At 43.2% G+C, this 23,855-nt stretch overlaps 2 protein-coding genes across 2 annotated transcripts in view; both read left to right on the plus strand.

Moving 5' to 3' along the window:
• TMC4 (transmembrane channel like 4) overlaps positions 1–8,004 on the plus strand; it is a 60,795-nt gene extending 52,791 nt beyond the window's left edge. Inside the window, exons 10-16 of the mRNA XM_044281685.1 lie at positions 1,419–1,545; positions 3,016–3,113; positions 4,008–4,191; positions 4,298–4,428; positions 6,169–6,324; positions 6,424–6,502; positions 7,448–8,004. Of these exons, the coding sequence (XP_044137620.1) occupies positions 1,419–1,545; positions 3,016–3,113; positions 4,008–4,191; positions 4,298–4,428; positions 6,169–6,324; positions 6,424–6,502; positions 7,448–7,489 (817 nt within the window). The 3' untranslated portion in view covers positions 7,490–8,004. The remainder of the gene's footprint in view (positions 1–1,418; positions 1,546–3,015; positions 3,114–4,007; positions 4,192–4,297; positions 4,429–6,168; positions 6,325–6,423; positions 6,503–7,447) is intronic.
• A 9,985-nt stretch (positions 8,005–17,989) lies between these two features.
• Positions 17,990–23,132, plus strand: LENG1 (leukocyte receptor cluster member 1). Its single transcript, XM_044278201.1, has 4 exons — positions 17,990–18,710; positions 20,627–20,809; positions 20,886–21,151; positions 22,750–23,132. The coding sequence occupies exons 1-4, from the start codon at positions 18,579–18,581 to the stop codon at positions 22,952–22,954; spliced, it is 786 nt and encodes a 261-aa protein (XP_044134136.1). The 5' UTR covers positions 17,990–18,578; the 3' UTR covers positions 22,955–23,132.
• Positions 23,133–23,855: the final 723 nt, after the last annotated feature.

A 23,855-nucleotide genomic window follows, 5' to 3' on the forward strand; every position in this document is an offset into this window, starting at 1 on the left:
GATGACGCTAATGGAGAGGACACTACTGGAGGCATTGGGGGACATTATACTAATGCAGGGACAATAGTGGGGACCATTATACTAATGCAGGGAGCAATGCTGGGGACCATTATACTAATGTAGGGGGCACTGCTGGGGGACATACTAATGGAGGGGACACTACTAGGGGCATTGGGGCACTGCTGGGGGACAGTATACTAATGCAGGGACAATAGTGGGGGACCATTATACTAATGCAAGGAGTAATGCTGGGGGCCAATTATACTAATGTAGGGGGGCAGTGCTGGGGGCTATTATACTAATGTAGGAGGCACTGCTGGGAGCCATTATGCACATACAGGGTCCACTATTGGTGGAAATTATACCAAATGCAGAGGGCTTTATAATGATGCAGGGGACACTGCTGGAGCACATACTAATGCAGGGAGCACTGCAGGGTGCATTATAATAAAAGAGGTGGGAATGGTGGGAGACATAACACAGGGGGAAAGTGCAGAGGCATTATAATAATACAGGGGGAATGCTGGGCAACACAATGGTTACAGTATTTTAGTTGGCAGCAGGATAACACTGTTGGGCGACCAGGAGGTGGAGGATGATGGAAAAATTTGTAATCTAAAATGTCTGTGTGGCAAACTGCAGAGACAAGACATAGTTAAAACAATTCATGTCATGGCGGTCTGGTCCAAAAAATGAGGAAATAGAACTTTTACATCAGAGGAGACATTCTTAGGGCCCAAAGACATAATTTTGCTTCTGGCCCCAGAAATACCAAGCCCATGCCTGCTTCTGTCATTTGTGGAGATTAGTTAAAAATGTCTTCCATCACTCTGGAAGACTTGTCCTGTATTACGTTTATGTGAATAGGAACTGTGTAATGCTTAATTTCACGACAGCCGGCAATCCCACCCATCAGCTGTTTGAGGAGTCTGCTGAACTCTGGTAAGCAATGTGGCCTCCTCAGAGCTTACCAAGGATGGCCAATCTGAGGATATCAATATTGTACTTTCTAGAAAACCATTTTAATGGACTCTTCTACCATAGGATTGTCCAAACCCCTTTAAAGGAATTTTCCGAGATTTCCTCAGGATAGGTCTTCAGTGGGGGGTCCAACACCCAGGACCCCCAGCAATCACATAGGTATCAGTAAAGAAAATCTCAGAAAACCATTTTAGAGAATGAATTGGTATGATTTTTTGCTTAATTTGTAGGTTATAAATCCAAGTAGAAGAAGTGGACCAGAACTCAGTTTTTTATGATAATAAATCTTTATTTTATTGCCATAAACAGAATTCAGGCAGATGTGACGCCTTTTGGCTAAATAGGCAAACAAGCATAGGTTATAAACCAGATCTCTAATTCAAGTTCCTTCAGGACTAGCAGATTACACTTGAATTCCTCACAGACTTTCTTTACAGGTGTGTGTTTCTACGGCTGGCTAGTCTGGGAATGTTGCTGTACTCTCTATGGAACAATATCACTTGTGGGGATAGAGAAGATAAAACACCTTGTGAGATATGCGGATACAATTATGTGGACAACAAAGTAAGTTATAAAGACACCAAAGCATATCCACAGACAAGGAAAAAAAAAACGACAGATCACTGGGGGTCCCTGTAGAATGGGCTTTAACATGTTTGTTATCCCCATAACTGTAACCACGTGTGCTATAACTATACACTCACCTAAAGAATTATTAGGAACACCTGTTCTATTTCTCATTAATGCGATTATCTAGTCAACCAATCACATGGCAGTTGCTTCAATGCATGTAGGGTTGTGGTCCTGGTCAAGACAATCTCCTGAACTCCAAACTGAATGTCAGAATGGGAAAGAAAGGTGGACTACAACAGCAGAAGACCCCACCGGGTACCACTCATCTCCGCTACAAATAGGAAAAAGAGGCTACAATTTGCACGAGCTCACCAAAATTGGACTGTTGAAGACTGGAAAAATGTTGCCTGGTCTGACGAGTCTCGATTTCTGTTGAGACATTCAAACGGTAGAGTTCGAATTTGGCGTAAAGAGAATGAGAACATGTATCCATCATGCCCAGTTACCACTGTGCAGGCTGGTGGTGGTGGTGTAATGGTGTGGGGGATGTTTTCTGGACACACTTTGGGCCCCTTAGTGCCAATTGGCCATCGTTTAAATGCCACAGGCTACCTGAGCATTGTTTCTGAGCATGTCCATCCCTTCATGACCACCATGTACCCATCCTCTGATGGCTACTTCCAGCAGGATAATGCACCATGTCACAAAGCTCGAATCATTTTAAATTGGTTTCTTGAACATGACAATGAGTTCACTGTACTAAAATGGCCCCCACAGTCACCAGATCTCAACCCAATAGAGCATCTTTGGGATGTGGTGGAACGGGAGCTTCGTGCCCTGGATGTGCATCCCTCAAATCTCCATCAACTGCAAGATGCTATCCTATCAATATGGGCCAACATTTCTAAAGAATGCTATCAGCACCTTGTTGAATCAATGCCACGTAGAATTAAGGCAGTTCTGAATGCAAAAGGGGGTCCAACACCGAATTAGTATGGTGTTCTTAATAATTCTTTAGGTGAGTGTATATACTTATTATAAGACAGTAAATAATGGCATGAACAAAGAAAAAAGTCATTTTTTTTGCTTGTCCCTCTAAAAAATAAAATTATTTAAATTTACTACTAACATATACCCCAAAAAGTTACATACAGAATTACAACTTAACTCACAAAAAGATAGCTACAGTAATTAAGTAAATCAGTAAAATAAATCTAGAATGCTGATTAAAAAAAAAACAATTTCAGTCCCCAAAAAGGTAGTTTGGTCCTAAAGTAGATTAAAGGGTGGAATATATTCAGATGCCCCCTGGTTTTTCTTTGAATACAACCTACCCAGGTCCCTCCACACCTATGTAGTTACTATAGCAGACTGTGAAATAGAGACTTTATTATATGTGAGTGTATAGATGTATTCAAACCATTAAAGTTAAAATGTAATCATTCTGTCTTGTGTTTGCAGTGCTGGGAGACACGGGTTGGTCAGGAGATGTATAAACTGATGATCTTTGATTTCCTTACTGTCTTGGTAAAGATATTACTGATGGACTTCCCTCGAAAGTAAGAGAAACAAGAACATACATTTTCATATATATGTGCATGATGTCTGGATAAATTATTTTTTATATAAGCATTTCAGTATATTTAGGTGGTGCACATGATACATATTTTTCCCCAGAACCAAAAGATGATGGATAAAGACATATTTTATTCTGTGCTTTAAAGGCTAAGGCTTTGTTCACATTACTGTTGTTTTCCATTGCATTGATTTTCCATTTTTGGGCCAGAAAAGCATAGCATGTAGAACTATTTTTGACATACAATGAAGGAAACCTGATGGACCCAAAAAAAGTTCAAATCACACCCCCCTTGTCTTAAAATAAAAATACTTAAACAATAAAAAAATAAACATCATGGGCATCGCCACGTGCAAAAATGCCCATACAATTAAAATATAACAATATTAATGGCATACGGCAAATGGCGTAAGGGGAAAAAAATAAAAACAGCCAATTTTCCATTTTTTGTCACTTCAACTACCCAATATGTTTTTTTTTTTATAAAAAGTGATGAATAAGTCACACACACTTCAAACTGGTATCACTGAAAAGAACCGATCATCCCGCAAAAAATGAGCCCTCACGCAGCCCTGTACACATAACTACAAAAAAATTATAGGGGTCATAATATGGTTTTTTGTTTTATTTTTTCCTCAAAGGTTTACTCCATTTGGATTTTTTTTTTCCGCTTCCTACTACATGGTATGCAACCGGAAATGGTGCAATTAGAAAGTACAACTTGTCCCGAAAAAAATAAGCCCTCAAGGCTATGTGAATGGAAAAATAAAAAAGTTAGGACTATGGGAAGACAGGGAGTGAAAAAGAAAAAAGGAAAAATGGAAAATATCAGGGTCCTTAAGGGGTTAATACATCATCTTCTCATATCTTGTTTCAGGATGATTGTTGACCACTGTTCATGTAAGCTCATCCAGTTATGGGGTCAGCAGGAATTTGAGGTCCCCCCATTTGTGCTGGACATTATCTATGGGCAGACGGTATGCTGGATTGGAACCTTTTTCTGCCCTTTGCTTCCTCTCCTCAACACAATAAAATACTTCATCATATTCTATATGAAAAAGGTAAGAGTTATTCTTCCACTGTAAAGAGGGCTAAAAATGCAGGAAACAGTGAGAGATATTGTATCAGGAAACCACTAATTACATTATACAACATATTTCATTATAGCTGACACTATTCAGCAACTGCCGACCAGCCAGTCGCACATTTCGGGCATCCAGTGCAAACTTCTTTTTTCTGCTGGTGTTGCTCCTTGGTCTTGCCATATCTTGGGTGCCTGTCTTGTATAGCATGTTTTCGTAAGTATTCCAAGAATAAACACTTATTTTATACAGCTATAGGTAGGTGTGATTATAAAGTATTATAGACAACTAGCAAAATATGTAAATATGGGGGACATTTAAGATTGGAATAATTTTTGCCCTCAGAACAAATCGTTGATAGAAATTATTGGCCCAGAACCTGCAGATCCTCTTCTTCTGTGTCCCTATGACACCACACTGTCTTTGACAAGTCCCGGTTATCATAGGGCATTGTAAAAGTCATAATCACCACAAATAAAATTCACTCCAGTGTTCCTAGATGTTGGTCAATTGCAAAATTTTGTTTTCATGGTTTCTAATGAAAATATACACTACTGGAAAATAAATCTGGAAAAATCTATGTGATTGAGCTGAGATTAACAAAGTATAAATTACTAGTGGTGCTTGGCTAACAATCACACAAACAAGGTGGTGCACCCATTATTTTGGGTTCTGCAGCAGGGTATACATTGAGGCCGGGTCACATTAATACTGGGTGGCATCTCCCCTTGCTGTGATACAGGCTGCCACTCTGGCATGGTAACAGTTATACAGTTGCTGGATATCTGACCTCCTGTGGTATATCCGTCCAAGCTCTTTAAACCGGGACCCCTATTTCATCCAAGGTGGTTGTTAGCTGCTCTGCATGGGAGATCCGTTGCCCCATCCAGTCCCAGATATTATTAATGGGGGAGAGATATGGTGATGGAGCTGGCCAGGGAAGCTGCTGAATACCCAGAAGAGCACATTGTGTAGCACGGACGTTATGTGGGCAGGTGTTATCATGTTGGAGCGCCACATCTCTCAACTGAGTAAAAAAAAAAGTTGTAGAACTGGTTCCACAATGTCCTGAACATACCGAAGACTGGTCAGTGTTCCCTCCATGAATTCCAGACGGTAAGGAACATGATGGCTAATGCTGCCCCACACCATGACACCTGGCTAATCCTGCATGTCTCCGCACAATGCATGAAGGCAGTCCGCATTCTCCAACCCTCCTATTCCCTGCTGCAGAACCCAAAGTAATGTGCGCACCACCTTGGTTGTGTGATCATTGACCAATCACCTCTAGTAGTTTATACTTTGTCATTCTCAGCTCAAGCGAGTTTCCCAGGTGTTTTTTCATTTGCCACTAGTGCGTTTTTGTGTCATTTGTCAGAACAAATAAGAAAAATGCTGTGAAATAAATAAAGGATAAAATATTAGTACATATCTGAAGCAGTGGAAAAAATGCATAATGGCTCAAACACTGTGAAAGGTGTCTATTTGTAGCAAGAGAGAGGGAAAGTATGGGGATGGAGGTCAACAGTGACATAGAAGGGTTGTCTAGTTTACAAAAAAGTTTTCCAGAAACAGCGCCACACCTATCCATGGACTGTGCCTGGTATTGCAACTTATCCCCATTCACTTGAACAGGGATTAACTGCAAAACCAGTCACAGCTCACAGACAAGAGTGCTGTACCTTCTGGAAAAGGGAAAAGCAGACCCTTTTCTTCTAATCATAGACAGCCCCCTCTGAGCTCCGCCATGTAATATATAACCTTTAAGAGGGCGAAAAAAGACAACATATTACTTGTATTCATAGCTAAATATTCAAGTAAATCCTTCCAGAACAGTCACTACTCATGAAATATCTAAATATGCCATATATATTGTAGTCCTGATCCATTACTGTACTTGACAACCTGGCACTGTTATCATTGTAAGCATTCTAGGCTGTACCTTTCTCTTTCCAGTATGACTCCATCAAAAGCCTGTGGTCCCTTTAGAAACCAGGAGTTCATCTGGGATACTATTTCCATGTCTGTTGAGGTCCTACCAAGAGTCGCCAGGGAATTCTTTCAGTTTATTGGATCGCAGGCGTTTGCGATACCATTGTTCTTCTTTTCATGGTAAGACAAATAAAGTCTTTGATGCAGATTAAAATGGAGAATCGGACAGATATCAGATGTTTCTGTTGTACCTAACTGAATCTGTTTTCTGTCCTACAGTATTATCATGTTCTACCTCATGGCACTTGGAAGTTCATATGGGAAACTAGTGAAAACACTCAAAGATCAACTGCAAATGGTAAGTTGAAGGATACAACATATACAGTGAATGTATAATGCCAATATCAGATCGTGATCTGAGGCCCAGCATGACCACAACTACAGGTCAACATGAGCTGTAGCTGTTTAGTGTCCATCACTTTTAGGCTGGGGTTACAAGGCAATGTGTCATACGACCTGAAGATCACGTGACATTGCATCTAATTGTCAACTGGGTTGCATTATGAAAACGCAACATGCTGCGGCTGCGACATGACAAATACAGAAAATTCAACATGTTTTTGGTCACACAACTTTTTTGAGACTTCTTTTCGCCTTCTAGCCACACTTAATACTGGTTACCTGTAGGGATGAGCGAAGTTAATTTGCATAAAAATTTATTTGAATACTGCACAGTATTAGAATATATTGGCTCAGATGAGCCGAAATTATTACTTTGAGAAGTCTCGCGAGACTTCGGGTAATAACTTAAAAAAATTATTTCTTCTGTTAAAAACCTTTTCCCGAACTTGGTTTCGGTTCGAAGTGGTACCTTATATGGAGTAGTGAGAATATGAACTTATATTCTGCCAGGTTCTGCTCCTGCAAGTGCACTGGAGGTGGGGATTCACTGTGAAGTGCTTTATGCATTGAGCTGCTTCACAACCCTTCCCCTCTGACAGCTATAGTATCCAATCAGGAGGGCACTACAGCTGGTTGGTGGAGGGAAGGGGGGAAGCAGCTCAGTGTGGTACGCAGAGTGCACTTCACACTGAAGCTTCTCCTCCAGTGCACCTGGAGCAGAATCTAGAAGAAGAAAAGTTAATATTTGCATTGCTACTGGTCCACAATGGGTATGTCTATGTTTCTACTGCTTCCAAATCCCCTGTCAACGGTTTAGCATGGACACAACTGCTTCCCTTTAAGAGGTTAATACAGCTTCCCCACTGTTACTACATTCATGCTTCTATTTTTTTTCTTCTAGGAAAGAAGCAGAAAGATATTACTGAATCAGGCATACCAGTAAAGCCAGATTCAAGAGCATCAATGAGGATATTCACAAGCTTCAACAATCTAAAGTGGATGTTATTTTCCAGCAAGCCATACCATATAAAACATGAATAGAAGTCATATGTTTGACATAATTATAACTGCAATGTTATTGCTCACAGCCCATTAGACTGTAACTTTAATGCATTGTGACAGTCCCACCCCTGAGGAGCCATCAAGTGTATATTACACCGTAGACTGTATGGACTTTATTTACTGGGTGACATCACATTCCCTGCTGTATACTGATCAATTAATAATAATTCCACCGTTATAATTCAGGAGATATGTTAGCAAAAATGCCACACCAACACCGTGTTGTCTGAAACCAGTCATTGTGTATATATGTATATATAGTTAAATGTTTAATGATATTGACTTTTGTTGAAATCATATATCATATCATATATCTCAAATAGACATGTACAGGATCAAGAAGTGTGACTGGATCACTTGGCACTTCGTGGCAATAAATTGACGACTTATGCTAAACTGAAATTCATCACTTTTTATGGCTGCCATCCGTCTTTCTTTTATTAATCTTTGTTTCGTTTAATACCAACATCCAACTATGAATACAAATCCTGTATGAATTTATTAAATCCATGAACAGATAGGTCACAAGTATCTGATCGGTAAGGGTCCAACACCTGGGACCCCCTCCGATCAGCTGTTTGAGAAGGCATCGGTGCTCCTGTGATTGCCATGGCCTTCTCTCAGTTTACCAAGAACAGTGCCGTACATTGTACAGCGGTTGTGCTTGTTATCACAGCTAAGCCCCATTCACCTCTAGAGTGCTGGCCTGGTCATAGGCCATGTAACTGATGAACGTGTCATCACTCGGCCTATGGAAAGCTGAGAGAAAGTTGTGGCGCTGTCACCGCCAGACATTTGAGAAGCTCTGACACACGTTCTTCGGAACCTCCTGCCTGAGGTTCTTTTGTTTTATCATCTTGTTTCCCTCTCTCAGCTGTCATCTAGTTACACTGATTGCATCCCTTTAAATCCCCTCCCATACTGCATCACTTTGCGGTTTATACAACTTCCTGGTGTGCTGATGCTAGAAGCTGTTTCTACTGCATCCACAAGATAAGTCTGTTTTCTTTATTTCTGTTTGCCTGTGGGCTTGATCCTAGGTGACCCTGACTCCCTCCGTATTAAGTGTAGGGAGCCGGTGGTCGTGTCCCCTCACTATTATAGGGTGTTCAGGTGCATACAGTCGAGGAACGAGGGTATGCAATTTTCTACCATTGAGATTTTTGCATAGGCTGAGCAGTAAGGGAGAGAGCTAGGGCTCTTACAGGGCTTACCCTCCTGTTCCTTAGTTTTGGATCAAGTCAGTCGGATCTTCATTTGTGTCTTCTAGTTTTCTGTAACACCATCCGTGACAGGCGCTACTGTGAGTGCTACTGCCTTCTCAAACAGAAGATAGGTCCTCAGTATTTAACCCCTTTGGGACACAGCCTTATTTCACCTTAAGGACCAGGCCATTTTTTGCAACTCTGACCAGTGTCACTTTGATAACTTTAAAACGCTTTGACTTATAAAGGGGAATTTTGAGATTGTTTTTTCGTCACATATTGTACTTCATGACACTGGTAAAATGAAGTAAAAAAATGAATTTTTATTTCTAAAAAAAAATATCAAATTTACCCAAAATTTGTAAAAAATTCAAATTTCCAAGTTTCAATTTATCTACTTCTATAGTACATAGTAATACCTCCAAAAATAGTTATTACTTTACATTCCCCATATGTCTACTTCATGTTTGGATCATTTGGGGAATTATATTTTATTTTTGGGGATGTTACAAGGCTTAGAAGTTTAGAAGCAAATCTTGAAATTTTTCTGAGATTTTCAAAAACCCAATTTTTAGGGACCAGTTCAGGTCTGAAGTCACTTTGCGAAGCTTACATAATAGAAACCACCCAAAAATTACCCCATTCTATAAACTACACCCCTCAAGGTATTCAAAACTGATTTTACAAACTTTGTTAACCCTTTAGGTGTATCATAAGAATTAATGGAAAATAGAGATACAATTTCAAAATTTCACTTTTTTGGCACATTTTCCATTTTAATAATTTTTTTCCAGTTACAAAGCAAGGGTTAACAGCCAAACCAAACTCAATATTTATGGCTCTGATTCCGTAGTTTATAGAAACACCCCATATGTGGTTGTAAACCGCTGTATGGGCACACGGCAGGGTGCAGAAGGAAAGGAATGCCATACGGTTTTTGGAAGGCAGATTTTGCTGGACTGTTTTTTTTTTTTACACCATGTCCCATTTGAAGCCCCCCTGATGCACCCCTAGAGTAGAAACTCCAAAAAAGTGACCCCATGTTAGAAACTACGGGATAGGGTGGCAGTATTGTTGATACTAGTTTAGGGTACATATGATTTTTGGTTGCTCTATATTACACTTTTTGTGAGGCAAGGTAACAAGAAATAGCTGTTTTTATTTTTTGTTATTTACAACATTCCTCTGAAAGGTTAGATCATGTGGTATTTTTATAGACCAGGTTGTCACGGACGCGGAGATACCTAATATGTATACTTTTTTTATTTATGTAAGTTTTACACAATGATTTCTTTTTTGAAACAAAAGAAAATCATGTTTTAGTGTTTCCAGTTTTTGGGCAATTACCTTGGGTAGGGTATGATTTTTGCGGGATTAGATGACGGTTTTATTGGCACTATTTTGGGGTGCGAGTGAATTTTTGATCGCTTGCTATTACACTTTTTGTGATGTAAGGTGACAAAAAATGGTTTATTTAGCACAGTTTTTATTTTTTATGGTGTTCATCTGAGGGGTTAGGTCATGTGATATTTTTATAGAGCCGGTCGATACGGACGCGGCGATACCTAATATGTATACTTTTTTAATGTAAGTTTTACAAAATAACAGCTTTTTTAAAACAAAAAAAAATGATGTTTTAGTGTCTCCATATTCTGAGCCATATTTTTTTTTATTTTTTGGGCGATTGTCTCAGGTAGGGACTAATTTTTTGCGGGATGAGGTGACGGTTAGATTGGTACTATTTTGGTGGGCAAACGCCTTTTTGAAAGCTTGTTGTTGTACTTTTTGTGATGTAAGGTGACAAAAAATGGTTTATTTAGCACAGTTTTTATTTTTTATGGTGTTCATCTGAGGGGTTAGGTCATGTGATATGTTTATAGAGCCGGTCGATACGGACGCGGCGATACCTAATATGTATACTTTTTTTAATGTAAGTTTTACAAAATAACAGCTTTTTAAAACAAAAAAAAAATATGTTTTAGTGTCTCCATATTCTGAGCCATAGTTTTTTTTTTTTTTTGGGCGATTGTCTCAGGTAGGGACAAATTGTTTGCGGGATGAGGTGACGGTTAGATTGGTACTATTTTGGTGGGCAAATGTCTTTTTGATCGCTTGCTGTTGTACTTTTTGTGATGTAAGATGACAAAAAATGGTTTATTTAGCACAGCTGAAGAGCTGCTCTTCCTTAGTCAAACACAGTGCCGAGCCAGGAGGCTGTGTTGAAATGACATCTAACAATGATTGGCTGAGCCACAGCCAATCAGTGCTAATCTTCTATTTGCTCCGCTCCCCCCACCCCCTTCCTGCCCACTAGCACAGCACACAACCTGGTGCTCTGACTGGTTCTGTGCCGTGTGGCGGAGAAGCATGGGAGAACAGACCTGGATGAAGAAGGGTTGTGATTGAAACAGAGGGTGAAGTCTTGACATTGAGCTAATCAATATCAGGATTCATTGGCATGCACTAAAGCTTTATTACAAGAGTTTAAACAAAATGGCTTTTTCAAAAAAGAATTATGCACACAATTGCAAGTACATAATTAGTAACACATGCATAAGGATATCCATATGCTAAATAAACAAAGGGACATCCTCATACATTAGATGAAGTTCCCTTTCAGTCTGTTGTTTTTTCTATATATTTTTTGTACCGGCATTAGGTGTTGCCGTTGAAAGTGAGCACCTGGTGCATGTTGTGAGGTGTGTGAGCCTCTACAAAATTACAATTCTAGTAATAAAAAAAAATGACCCAGCATTCTGGTAAGGCCTCATGCACACGGACGTTTTTTTTTGCGGTCCGCAAAAACGGTTTCCGTTGTTCCGTGATCCGTGTCCGTTTTTTCTTTCATGGGTCTTCCTTGATTTTTGGAGAATCCACGGACATGAAAAATGAAAAAAAATCTAAGTCAAGTTTGCCTTTGAAATGACAAAACGGACACGGATCACGGACGCGGATGACAATCTTGTGTGCAGCCGTGATTTTTCACGGACCCATTGACTTGAATGGGTCCGTGAACCGTTGTCCGTGAAAAAAATAGGACGGGTCCTATTTTTTTCACGGACTGGAAACACGGATCACGGACGCGGATGCCAAACAGAGCATTTTCAGATTTTTCCATGGACCCATTGAAAGTCAATGGGTCCGCGGAAAAAAACGGAAAACGGAACAACGGCCGCGGATGCACACAACGGTCGTGTGCATAGGCCTAAGGGGATATGTCACTAGTTTATAAGTCCCCTTATAATATGTGCCAGTGGAAACAATGCCCCCTAATCTGTACCAGTACAAAAAATACTCCCTTATAATGCGTGCCAGAACACAAAATACACCATTACAATGTATGCCAGTACATAAATTATTGTGTGCCAGTACAGAAAATGCCCCCTTATAATATGAGCCAGTTCAAAATATAACCCCATATGTGGGCCAGTAGAAAAAATGTCCGTTATAATGTATGCCGGTACAAAAAATGCTCCCTCTAAGGCTACTTTCACATTTGCGTTCAGAGCGGATCCGTCTGAGACGGATCCGCTCATATAATGCAGACAATGGATTCTAAGTGTGAAAGTAGCCGCAGACGGAGCCGTCCAGACTTTACATTGAAAGTCAATTGGGGACGGATCCGTTTGAAAATTGAGCCATATTGTGTCAAATTCAAACGGATCCGTCCCCATTGACTTACATTGTAAGTCTGGACGGATCCGTTTGCCTCCGCACGGCCAGGCGGACATCTGAACGCTGCAAGCAGCGTTCGGGTGTCCGCCTGCTGAGCGGAGCGGAGGACAAACGGTGCCAGACTGATGCATTCTGAACAGATCCGCATCCACTCAGAATGCATTAGGGCTGGACGGATGCGTTCGGGGCCGCTTGTGAGAGCCTTTAAACGGAACTCGCAAGCGGAGCCCCTAACGCAAATGTGAAAGTAGCCTAACATGTGGCAGTACAAAAAAAATGCTCCTTATAACATGTGCCTGTACAAAACATACCCCTTTTTAGTGCCCCCATTAGAACAAATGTCCCCATAGTGCTTCCCACAGTTATAATAATGACTCCCCCCCATGACCCATTATCCTGCCTGTGCCCTGAGCTGTCAGATAGCACGATGATGATGACGTCATTGTGCCGCGTGCGCTGACCTGTTGTAGGGTACAGGCATTAGACTGAGCAGTCAGGACAAGAAGCAGAGGTAGTAGAGAAAGTAGTGATATCCAGAAAACCATCCACCCGTTTTTTGTTTTGTTTTCTTTTGCAAAAAATTAAAACATATAGAATATTCATATATAGGCTGTTAATATGTGATAAAAAAATTGATGGTAGTGTGCCTTTAAGGAAAAAAGCCAAAAGGGTGGAGAATCCCTAGCATAGTATGGGGACATTAAAGGGGTTGTCCCATCACAGACAATGGGGGCATATCGCTAGGATATGCCCCCATTGTCTGACAGGTGCGGATCCCACCGCCGGCACCCCCACCTATATCAAGAACGGAGCCCCGAATGTATTGGAGGGCGCACTGCACATGCACAGCCGCCCTCCATTCATTTTCTATGGGGCCGGTGAAAATAGCTGGCTATTTCCGTCAGGCCCATAGAAGTCAATGGGAGCGGTGGCTGGTCATGCGCGGTGCGCTCCAATTTACTTCTATGGGGAGCGCACTTGGTGGTGGTGGCCGGACCGGACTGGAGACCACCTTGCAGGGCTCCTTTCCCGATATAGGTGCGGGTCCTAGCAGTATAGGGACAGATTTGCTCTCCTATTAGCCAAAATAGCACAAAAAGATACTAAGCCATTTGACTAAAAGGAGTGATCAGAAAATCCAGGAGACTCACCGAAAGTGATCTGCTAGAATGGCGCTCTATTCACTAGTCTTGTCGTAAGATGTACTACATTTATGAAGGGGAGCATGCCTCCTAATAAACCTGGTGTATCTATAACTGTGTCAAAAGTGGAAATGTATGCCGGAATAGATTTCTGCTACATGTAGACTGCCAATAGTCTTACAGTCCACAGGTGGTCCCTCCCTTACACTAAACCCACCCACATTTACCATCACTTTGTGTTAGCTGCACAATATTACAGATTATTATGCATAGGCAGCATCTGGAATCATTTACGACTTTTCACTTACGAATTTGCTGAGGAGAGTGCATGCCCCCCCACCTCTGGGCTGCTGTGTACCTAGGAGACCACACTCCTCCTAGAGGTCTCATACATTAGTCTTCATCCCTCTGCGCCGGAGTGGGAGTGAGTGAGATGCAGATGCCTCTTAAAGGGAACCTGTCACCTCCAAAAACCATCCCACGCCTCCAGCAGTACCTGACAGTAGCCAGCAGCGTGTTTCCAACGAAAATTTTCTTCCTGAAGGCCGATGTGGCAAAAGCTCAGAAAACTTTCTTTTATCCCCTGCCTGCGCGCTTCTCTAGACATGCTTGAAGTGAAGGGGGCAGCGGCCTCCTTGCTTCAAGTCACGGTAACCACGCCCCCTTCCCTGCCCCTTCGCTGTGACTGACAGCGCTTATGCAGAGAGTTCGGCAAAGCTAGCCAAACTGCCGGCTGTCAGTCACAGTGAAGGGGGCGTGGTTATCTTGACCTGAAGCAAGGAGGCCGCTGCCCCCTTCACTTCAAGCATGTCTAGAGAGGCACAGGCCGGAACAGCCTGCCGGAGTCCCCTGCCGCTAGTGTGAAACTAGCCTTAGGCCTCTTGCACACGACTGTATGGCTTTTTCAGTATTTTGCGGTCCGCAAAAAATACGGATGACGTCCATGTGCATTTTGTTTTTTGTGGAACAGAACAGCTGGCCCCTGATAGAACGGTACTATCCTTGTCTGTTATGTGGACAATAATAGGACATGTTCTATCTTTGAACGGAAGGGAAATACAGAAACGGAAGGCATACGGAGTACCTTCCGCTTTTTTGCGGATCTATTGAAATGAATGGTTCCGTATACAGTGTCTAGTATGTACTGAGTGTGCCTTATATTATTTATTTAATATTTAACTTTTAATTATATCTATTTAAAAAGATATTTGAGACTTACTGGAATAGAATAAATTCCTGCGCTTTGTAGAGAGGTTAGCATAGGTGCTGAATAGATAGAGTGTATTCCTATAGGAGTGCCTGAAGGGAATATAATACATAGAGGGAATGGGTCTAAATAGACCAATAACTTTCCCTATACATAAACCCTACTTGGCCTGGTCTAATGAGTGGAGGGGCCTCACTGGCTGTAGTCGGGGCACTCGTCCTTGAAAGGACGACCCCCAGCCTCCGGAACCTCGGACCTACACTTAGTATCCCTACGCTCTTACCTCTCTGATGATAGGCATGCTCTGTGTCCTCCTCCGACGCGTTTCACCAGGTAAGGGCCTGGCTCTTCAGGGAGAATTGAGGATGGGCGCCTGGAGCAGTGGCTGTGCGCCTGTTAGGATCAAGCGGCAGTGGCAAACAAATGATTAGTTTCTGTCTCTTTATGTGCGCCTAGCTCCACCTATGGTTCGACTGACCAATCCGTCAGCAGGTGGGATGTGCGCTCAAACTTTTCCCCCCTCCCCTCGTTACCTGTCAGATCAAGGAGGAGAAGTGTTTCAGCCAGATGCCGCTTTCTTACTTGAGCGGTCTCGCTGCTCTCCGCCGCTAAACCGGAAGTGACATGGTACTGGGGAGTGGATTAGTTGTCATGGGGATCTCACACCGCGTCCCCGGCTGGCTCTCTGTATTATAAGGTTCTAGTCCGCAGTGGCTATGGTAACATAATACCAGATAAGAATCAAAAAAGGAGTTAATAGATATATATTAACATTTTATATAACTCCTAACTGGTATCGATGTTTAAAAGCATCTTTTGTCTACATACAGACAAGCTGCATGCCGCTGGCATGCACATCATACTACATGATTAATAATTGAAAGATATACATCGAATGTTCTAATGGAGATCCTTCTATATTTTATTGATGGTATGATTCACTATTTAGATTCTTTTTAGTAGTTCAGAAAAGAACCAGTATAGTGATATATTGGGTTCATTTTGGAAAAATATATATATGGATCCATGCATGCACATATGCACCTGTGGGCGCATGCATATAAAAGAAGCCTCCACATGCTAACATACATACATATACATCCCCATATGCATAGGTGCATACGTGCATGCATGCACACACGCACTCCACGCCTCCATTAACATGGTTGCGTACAGTGCGGGTTTTTACAGGAAGGGTTTATACGACAGGTATTCGTTAAGACCATTCGGTGTTACTGATTTCAATTTATAGATCCATCTAGTTTCGGCCCTCAGGATCATTTTGTCCCAGTCACCTCCCCTCCTGGGTCTAGGCACCTGTTGGATGCCTATGAATTTGAGACAGGCGGTGTTGCCGCCATGACAAAGGTTAACGTGCCGTGCTACTGATGTGTCTTTGTTGTTTTGAATGTCATTAAAATGGTCTCTAATACGTCGTCTGAACTCTCTTTTTGTTTTCCCTACATAATCAAGGGGGCAGGAGCATTGTGCCAGGTAAACTACTCCCATTGTTAAACAGTTCACATAATCACGGATGACGTAGTTAATGCCGGTATATGAACAAGTAAAGGTCTTGGTCTTGGATACCTGGCTACACGCTACGCACCTGCCACATTTGTAGGTACCAGTAGGTTTCTTTGACAGCCAATTGCCAGGGTTGGTGGGAGGCTGGTAGTGGCTGTTAACCAATCTGTCTTTGAGGCTTCTTCCCTTCCTATAGGTGATCATGGGGTATGGTCCTATCATGTCCTCTAAATCTGGGTCCGTTTTGAGGATATCCCAGTATTTTGAGAGTACCTTTCTGATCTCCTGATGAGCATCATCAAAGGTCCCAATGATGCGAGTATTATTTGCTGATGTGATAGGTCCCAGCCTCTTTTTCTTTGGTATGAGGAGCATGTCTCGATTTTCTGAGCATGCTCCCTCATAGGCTACCCTGAGTACTCCGTCTGGGTATCCCCTCTCTTTGAATCTGTACCTAAGATCCTTTGCTGCATTCTTAAAGTTTCTCATAGTAGAACAATTGCGCCGGAGTCTCAGGTACAATCCATATACGGAACGCAAAAAACTGAACGTAAACAGGAAAAAAATACTTTCGTGTGCAAGAGGCCTTCACAGAGAATGCTATCAGTCACTGATAACACTTCCCCTGTGTACAGCTATCAGTGACTGACACTTAGGCCTCCTGCACACAACCGTATGGTTTTACGGTCCGTTTTAAACTGATCCGTTTTCCATTTTTTTTGTTTTAATAGTGTTTCCGTTCCATTTGGTTCCCGTTTGTGATCCGTTTTTTGCGCATCACAAACAGAAACGGAAGCATACAATAATGTTAAAACAATTTTAAGTACACAAAAAAATTAGGCTGGGCATAAAGTTTTCAATAGATGGTTCCGCAAAAACGGAACGGATAAGGAAGACATATGAATGCATTCCGTATGCATTCTGTTTTTTTTTTGCTGACCCATTGACTTGAATGGAGCCACGGATCGTTTGCGGGCAATAATAGGACATGTTCTATCTTTCAATGAAACGGAAAAACAGAAACGGAATGCAGACGGAGTACATAACGTTTTTTGCGGAACCATTAAAATGAATGGTTCCGTATAAGGACCGTATACGCAAAAAATGGCCCGTAAATGGAAAAAATAAATGGTTGTGTGCAGGAGGCCTAAGGGTGCATTCACACGACCGTTAGTGTTTTGCAGTCCGCAAATTGCGGATCTGCAAAACGCGGATACCGGCCGTGTACGTTCTGCAATTTGCGGACCGCACATGGCCAGCGCTATATAGAGAATGCCTAAGCTTGTCTGCAGTTTAATAGGACATGCTCTATCTTTTTGGGCCACGGAACAGAACAACGGATGCGGACAGCACACGGTGTGCTGTCCGCATCTTTTGGGGCCCCATTGAAATGAATGGATCCGCACCCGTTCCGCGATGCGTATCCATTTATACGGACGTGTGAATGCACCCTTACACAGAGAATGCTACCAATCACTGAGAACACCTCCCCTGTGTACACTTATCAGCGATGACAGCTCTCCAGTCCATTCATTCTCATACTCTTCGCTCTTCTCTAGGAAGGACCATTTGATGTAGCTATTACCCTGCGGCTGCTTTAAACCCACGTGACTTTAGCGTGTCATGTGACCCTGTGACGTCACAAGGTCCTTACGGCACACAGACTTTGGACTTTTCTGTGGGTGGGGATGATAAAGGGGTCATTTGCACTGCGTGTGACTGAAGTGCCGTCCTCCGTATGTATAACCCTTGGAAACGACACCTCAGCTGTCAGCAGGACTCTTGGTGCCATGTTGAGGACTGCGTTTTCTTCTGTAGGAATTCTCCTTTATATGTTTTCACCTAAACCAATACAGATAATGAACTTCTCGGGAGGGCAGCACCAGCCTCAGTGCCCAGCAGCTGACGGAATTATAGCTGGCAGCTAAATCATCCTGGCAAAGCCGAATATTCCCAAATCAAACATGGCCGACCCAAAAGTTCGAATTGACGACTTCCACCCACGTGATTCTACGGGATCACATGATTGTACCAATAGAAACGAAGCGCGTTATGATGACGTGTTGGCTCGCTAGCGAATCATCACCTTTTTTTGGTGCGGAAGTCCCGTCTATGTAAAGCGCTGGAAGAAGAATTCCCCGCCGAATACTCGTACAGCCCGGGGGGCTACAGGGGCGGGGCTTGTTACTGACCGAGTATTAAGCACGTGACCCGAAGATGAATATCCTGCCGAAAAAGAGCTGGCATGTGCGCAATAAGGACAACGTTGCGCGAGTGCGGAGAGATGAAGCCCAGGCCGCGGAGGAGGAGCGACAGCGCGGGAAGAGGGCGGAGCTAGCAGAGCAAGAGGTGGGTCAGAATCAGGCATCGAGGTGTTCCTGCTAGTTTATCGTTTTGAACGTCATCCTAATTGTCAAAGTTGTCACTGTTACCATTGTTTAGCTCCCCCCCTCCCCCCCCCCATATCAAGAAATATCAGTTATTTTCCCCACAATTACCAAAAGTGGTGTCAACCCTCCTGTTCAAGTTAAAAACAAAACAGCTGTATCCATAAGGTTATCCAGCCCCCAATAATAATAACCTGTTGTGACCACAAGGAGGGGCTGGCGAGCCAAGATTATTCTGGAGGGGTAATGAGAGGTAACGCCAGTTCCTCAGTATGTGATTGGTGGGGGTACTGGCACCGCCTGCCAATCAGCGGTTTGAAGAAGCCAGGGATACTTTCCTCGTGAATGTGACGCCACTGGCCTAGGAAGAGGCGATGGCGCTCACCTGAGGGCGTCCGACTTCCAGCATCCCCACCAATCAGATACTGAGGACCTATCCTGAAGATAGGTCATCAGTAGTGTTGAGCGAACTTGTGTTTAAAGTTCGGGGTCTAAAGTTCAGGTTATTGAAGAATCGTATTATGGATTCTAAATTCCGTTATTGTCCGTGGTAGCGGAATCCATAACGCGATTCTTCGATATGTCGAACTTAATACACAAGCTCGCTAAACACTAGTCATCAGTATAAAACAGTCAGACAACCCCTTTAATAGAGGCACGTCTTCTGTATAGGATCCTCACCTCTTGGTCAGACTGGAGAGCAGCTAGAAAGAACGTCTCTCTCTGCGGACCTGTGCGTTACGCAGGCAGCCCATTGATTTGAGTGGGTAATATCTGTAATACTCAATTCCCCATGAGGTGGCGCTGCAGGGAAATAAAACTCTTACTGCAAGGTTTCCCACAGGATATTTCTCCTGCTGCTTATCTGGCATCACTGCCCTCAACTGAACCTAATGCTGCACCCTGCAGCTGGCACCAGAGGGATTCAGGGTGCAGCACCTTCAGTTCTAGAATCAATTTGGGTCTGAGCTCACTAACTGTCACAGAGATGAGCGGGATGGGGGGTATGTTCACATGTAGCGGACACGCTGTGTATTTTCTGACACAGAATCGCATGTGGAAAATGCTCCATGTTTTACAGTAGCAGAAAAGTAAATGAGATTATGTTTTTAAAGGGGTTCTCCAGGAATGAGTTAAAATGGCCACCAGCAGCCTGTCCTACAATCTGACTAGGACTAGTTGCCACCACTTGCAGAGCTGACTGAGGAGGGAGCGTGGCCTCGCTGCTCTGCTCCGCAATAGATGGAAATGATGCAGTCCTGCCAACGATTATGGCTGAGCAGCCTGACAGGAGCTCTCACCAGGTTGTAGCATGTGCAAGTACCAGAGCTTCACCCCCTCAGCTCCGCAGGGGAGGCACCCAGCCCTGCTTACACTGTAGGACAGGTTGCTTGCAGCCAATTAATCTCATCCACATGCTGCATAAAAATCTTCATTGGAAATTGATTCGCCGCGGTACAGATTTTAAATCTGCCGCTTGTCGATTTATGTTACAGATTTTCATTGGGGATTTTACCCTTTGCAAAAAGTGAAAAATGGTGTCAAATCTATAGCATTTTTGTAATGAAATCTGCAACAAAAACTGCGCTATTTAGTGGAATTCCAGCAGAAAATCTGTAGATTTTCAGTCCCATGTGATCCTACCCAAAGGAATATTAGATCCTTCATATGTATGTTTCATAGTAGAGGTGCATGGCGCGGCATGCTCGACCTGCTGCTTCATTCATTTAGGGGGTTCCCGTTGGGCACGGGTGATCCCAGCACCCCCACAGATCTAATAGTTATCTCCTATACTGTGGATAGGGGATTACTTGATGTAACTGGAATACCCCTTTTTAGTATATCACATCATGTGTCTGTATCCATTTCATATTTCAGGCTCGTACTGACTTTCTGCGTAAAAAGGCTCGCTCGTCGCTACCAGAGACGTCCACGGCCAGGTCAACAGTGGTGGAAGTGTACGAAGAGTCTGGCCACATAAATTTATTTCAAGATGTTCAGGAGGGCAAAGGGACCACCCACGGAAACAAGGAATATGAAGAAGAGAAACGCAGAGAGAAGGTGATTTCTGCTCCATCAGAGTTTGTCCATTTATTACGGGAGAAAATGTATTCATTTTAAATATTGGTTCTCCTAGGAACGTCAAGAAAAAGCTTTGGGGATTCTGACTTACTTAGGACAGAGTGCAGCAGAAGCCCAGACATGTCGCCCCTGGTACCAAGAGGTTCCTGTTCATCACAAGAAGGAAGAAGATGATACGGCAAAGGATGAAAAGCTGAAACGGATGCTGGATCCTATGACTGAAATGGAAAAATACCTTCATAAGAAATCGGGGGAGAAAAAGAGGCCCTCTGATAAAAAAGAGCACAAGAAAGGGAAGGAGAAAGGAAAGGATAAGAAGGGGTAAGTGAGGCTCCACAATGTGTCTTGTAATAGGTGCATTAAATAAACTGTACCTTATTGGTTGGTTTCACAAGCCCCAAAACAGTAGCCTAGATTTACTAATCCTGACCACCTAGATGAACCAAATTGATGCAGACACATTAGTAAATTAGGGGTATTCCCATCACAAACAATGGGAGCATATCGCTAGGATATGCCCCCATTGTCTGATAGGTGCGGGTCCCACCTCTGGGACCCGCACCTACAATGTGAATGGAGCGGGAAAATGAACGGAGGGCGCACTGCGCAGCCTCCCTCCATTTATGTCTATAGTGCCGTCGAAAATAGCAGAGCGCTGGCTCTGCTACTTCCGCCTGCCCCATAGAAATGAATGGGAGCAGGGGCCACACATGCGCGGTGCGCTCCCATTCACTTTTATGGGAGCAGCGCTTGGTGGTGGACGGATCCCGGGAAATACGGGGTCTTCCAGCCACAGCTCTCCCCGCTCCATTCTCGTTGTAGGTGCGGGTCCTAGCGATATGCCCTCATTGGCTGTGATGGCTATACCCCTTTAAGGGATTGTACAGCCACCGCAATTGTTTTAAAAAGCCTATTTCCTGATCCCTTGCTGCTCCCAAGCTATGGATACCTTCAGGGACAATTTTATTTTTTAATGATTGCATTTTACTAATTTTGGGCTAAAAATCTTTTTTACTACTGGTCTTTATAAAAAGTATTCAGCAGTTTTTGTCATGAAGTGTTAAAGGGCTTGTCTCATCTCGCCGTTACCAAGGTGAGATGAGACACAGATCCTGATCACCTTCTGGCCAGGAAACAGCAGATCGCTCCGGCGCACAATGGAACAGCACGTTCCTATTCAAGGGTATGGGACGGCTTTTTGTAATTAAACCTGCTTACCACCGCTGTTGAGACAGAGAGCAGGTAAACATGAAGAGAAGGCAGCGCTGGCACGGTGCGCGCCCTCTCTTCAACCAGCTGATCGGCCGGGGTGTCAGACCCCCGCCAATCTGATATTGATGACCTATCCTGAGGATAGGTCATCAATAAAAATAACTTGGACAACCCCTTTAATTTACTTCAGCTTGAGGCCTCATGCACACGGCCGTTGTTTTGGTCCGCATCCGAGTCGCAGTTTTGGTGGCTCGGATGCGGACCCATTCACATCAATTGGTCCGCAAAAGATGCGGACAGCACTCCGTGTGCTGTCCGCATCCGTTGCGTAGTCCACAAAAAAAAAATAACATGTCCTATTCTTGTCCGCGCTTTGCGGACAAGAATAGGCAGTTATATTAAAGTCTGTCCGTGCTGTTCTTCAAATTGCAGAACTGATGCCATCCCTGTTTTGCGGACCGCAAAACACACACCGGTCGTGTGCATGTAGCCTGACTCTGTAGAATAGGATGGGTGTTCCTTTGCTCCTCTCCTTTTATGAAGGCATACTTTCCACATCTTGCACTCTAGGCCCTCTTTTGACGCAATATGATTTTTGTTCTAATGTTATGTCTCGTATAGTATTGAATCTTTCTGTGGATTAGTGAATGTTTAGAGGTGTAAACCTGCAGTAATGGCTGCTGATTTCACTCTCTTCAACCACACAGGGGATCCAAACCATCCATGGAACAGCTGAGGCAGGAGCGGTTGAAGAGAGAAGCTGCAGAGAGAGCGCGTGCTGAGGCTCTGCTGTCTGGTAGAAAGGACCAGCCAGCGCCAGAACAGGAAATGGACGACAGAAAGCGACGATACCACTCCCAATTCAACCCTCAGTTGGCGCGAAAACCCAAACTACGAGAAGAACATTGGTGATAAGCCAACACAGGGCCGTTGGTTCTGTGCCATCTCAGGAGGACTTCAATAGACCTCAGTGTGAACTTTAGTCATTGACGTATTTACATTTGGTTACGATGTGGGAATTCCCATTTATAGGCCTCATACATGTAAGGATGGATTCCTTTCAGCTAATATATATATACAATTATACAAATCTGATACTTCTGCTGCTTTCATTAGAGTAACAATGTAAAAGGAACACTCATCCGTCCAAACCTTATTCTCCAGGGTAGAAGAAGCTCATTGTGCCATGTAGACACTGGGTGTAGTTTAGCATCTGTGTACTGGTGGTGGTTACCCAGGCAATTTCGCACAAGTGTTTTACTTCCAGGAGACACAGGGAGATGTATTTCCCAGACTGAACACTGTTCCTCTGAAGTAAACTCGCAGCATCATAATGATTTATGATGCTGTGAATTCCCATCTCATCGTGAGTCTACCAAACTGGAGTCACAGCATTATGTGACTACAGTTCAGCAGACTCACAGCATCATATATCATTATTATACTGCAAGCTCACTTTATAGGAGCAGTGTTCAGTCCAGGATCTACATCTACAACACGGGGTGGTTTTCCCAGACAGAATACGATTACATGAAACTGGTCTAATGGAGGAATAAACCAGTATTCATTTCAGTGACACTACTGTCAGATACACTGTAGTTGTATCTGTAATTATAGTGCTGCCTCTTGGTCAGAACTGGAATGTACATCAGCTAGGAGCTGGTGTCAACCTTAAAGGGTTTCTGTCACCTGGCCTTAAAGGGGTTATCCCACTAAGCGTTTTCATACTTACCTGCTGCCACCGCGAGTTCACTTCCTGGATTCTGGCTGGGGGCGGGCTTCATCTTGATTGAAGTCTTCTCCCGGCCGTGCC

Source organism: Bufo gargarizans, chromosome 2 (genome assembly GCF_014858855.1).
Source record: "Bufo gargarizans isolate SCDJY-AF-19 chromosome 2, ASM1485885v1, whole genome shotgun sequence".
Lineage (NCBI taxonomy): Eukaryota > Metazoa > Chordata > Amphibia > Anura > Bufonidae > Bufo > Bufo gargarizans.

What these genes read in the sequence shown, in the direction of transcription:
- LENG1 (XM_044278201.1), top strand. Translation starts at nt 18,579, where the DNA reads ATGAATATCCTGCCGAAAAAGAGCTGGCATGTGCGCAATAAGGACAAC. An exon ending in CGGAGCTAGCAGAGCAAGAG is followed by an intron (nt 18,711 to 20,626) that starts GTGGGTCAGAAT and finishes TTCATATTTCAG; the next exon opens with GCTCGTACTGACTTTCTGCG. An exon ending in AAGAGAAACGCAGAGAGAAG is followed by an intron (nt 20,810 to 20,885) that starts GTGATTTCTGCT and finishes TGGTTCTCCTAG; the next exon opens with GAACGTCAAGAAAAAGCTTT.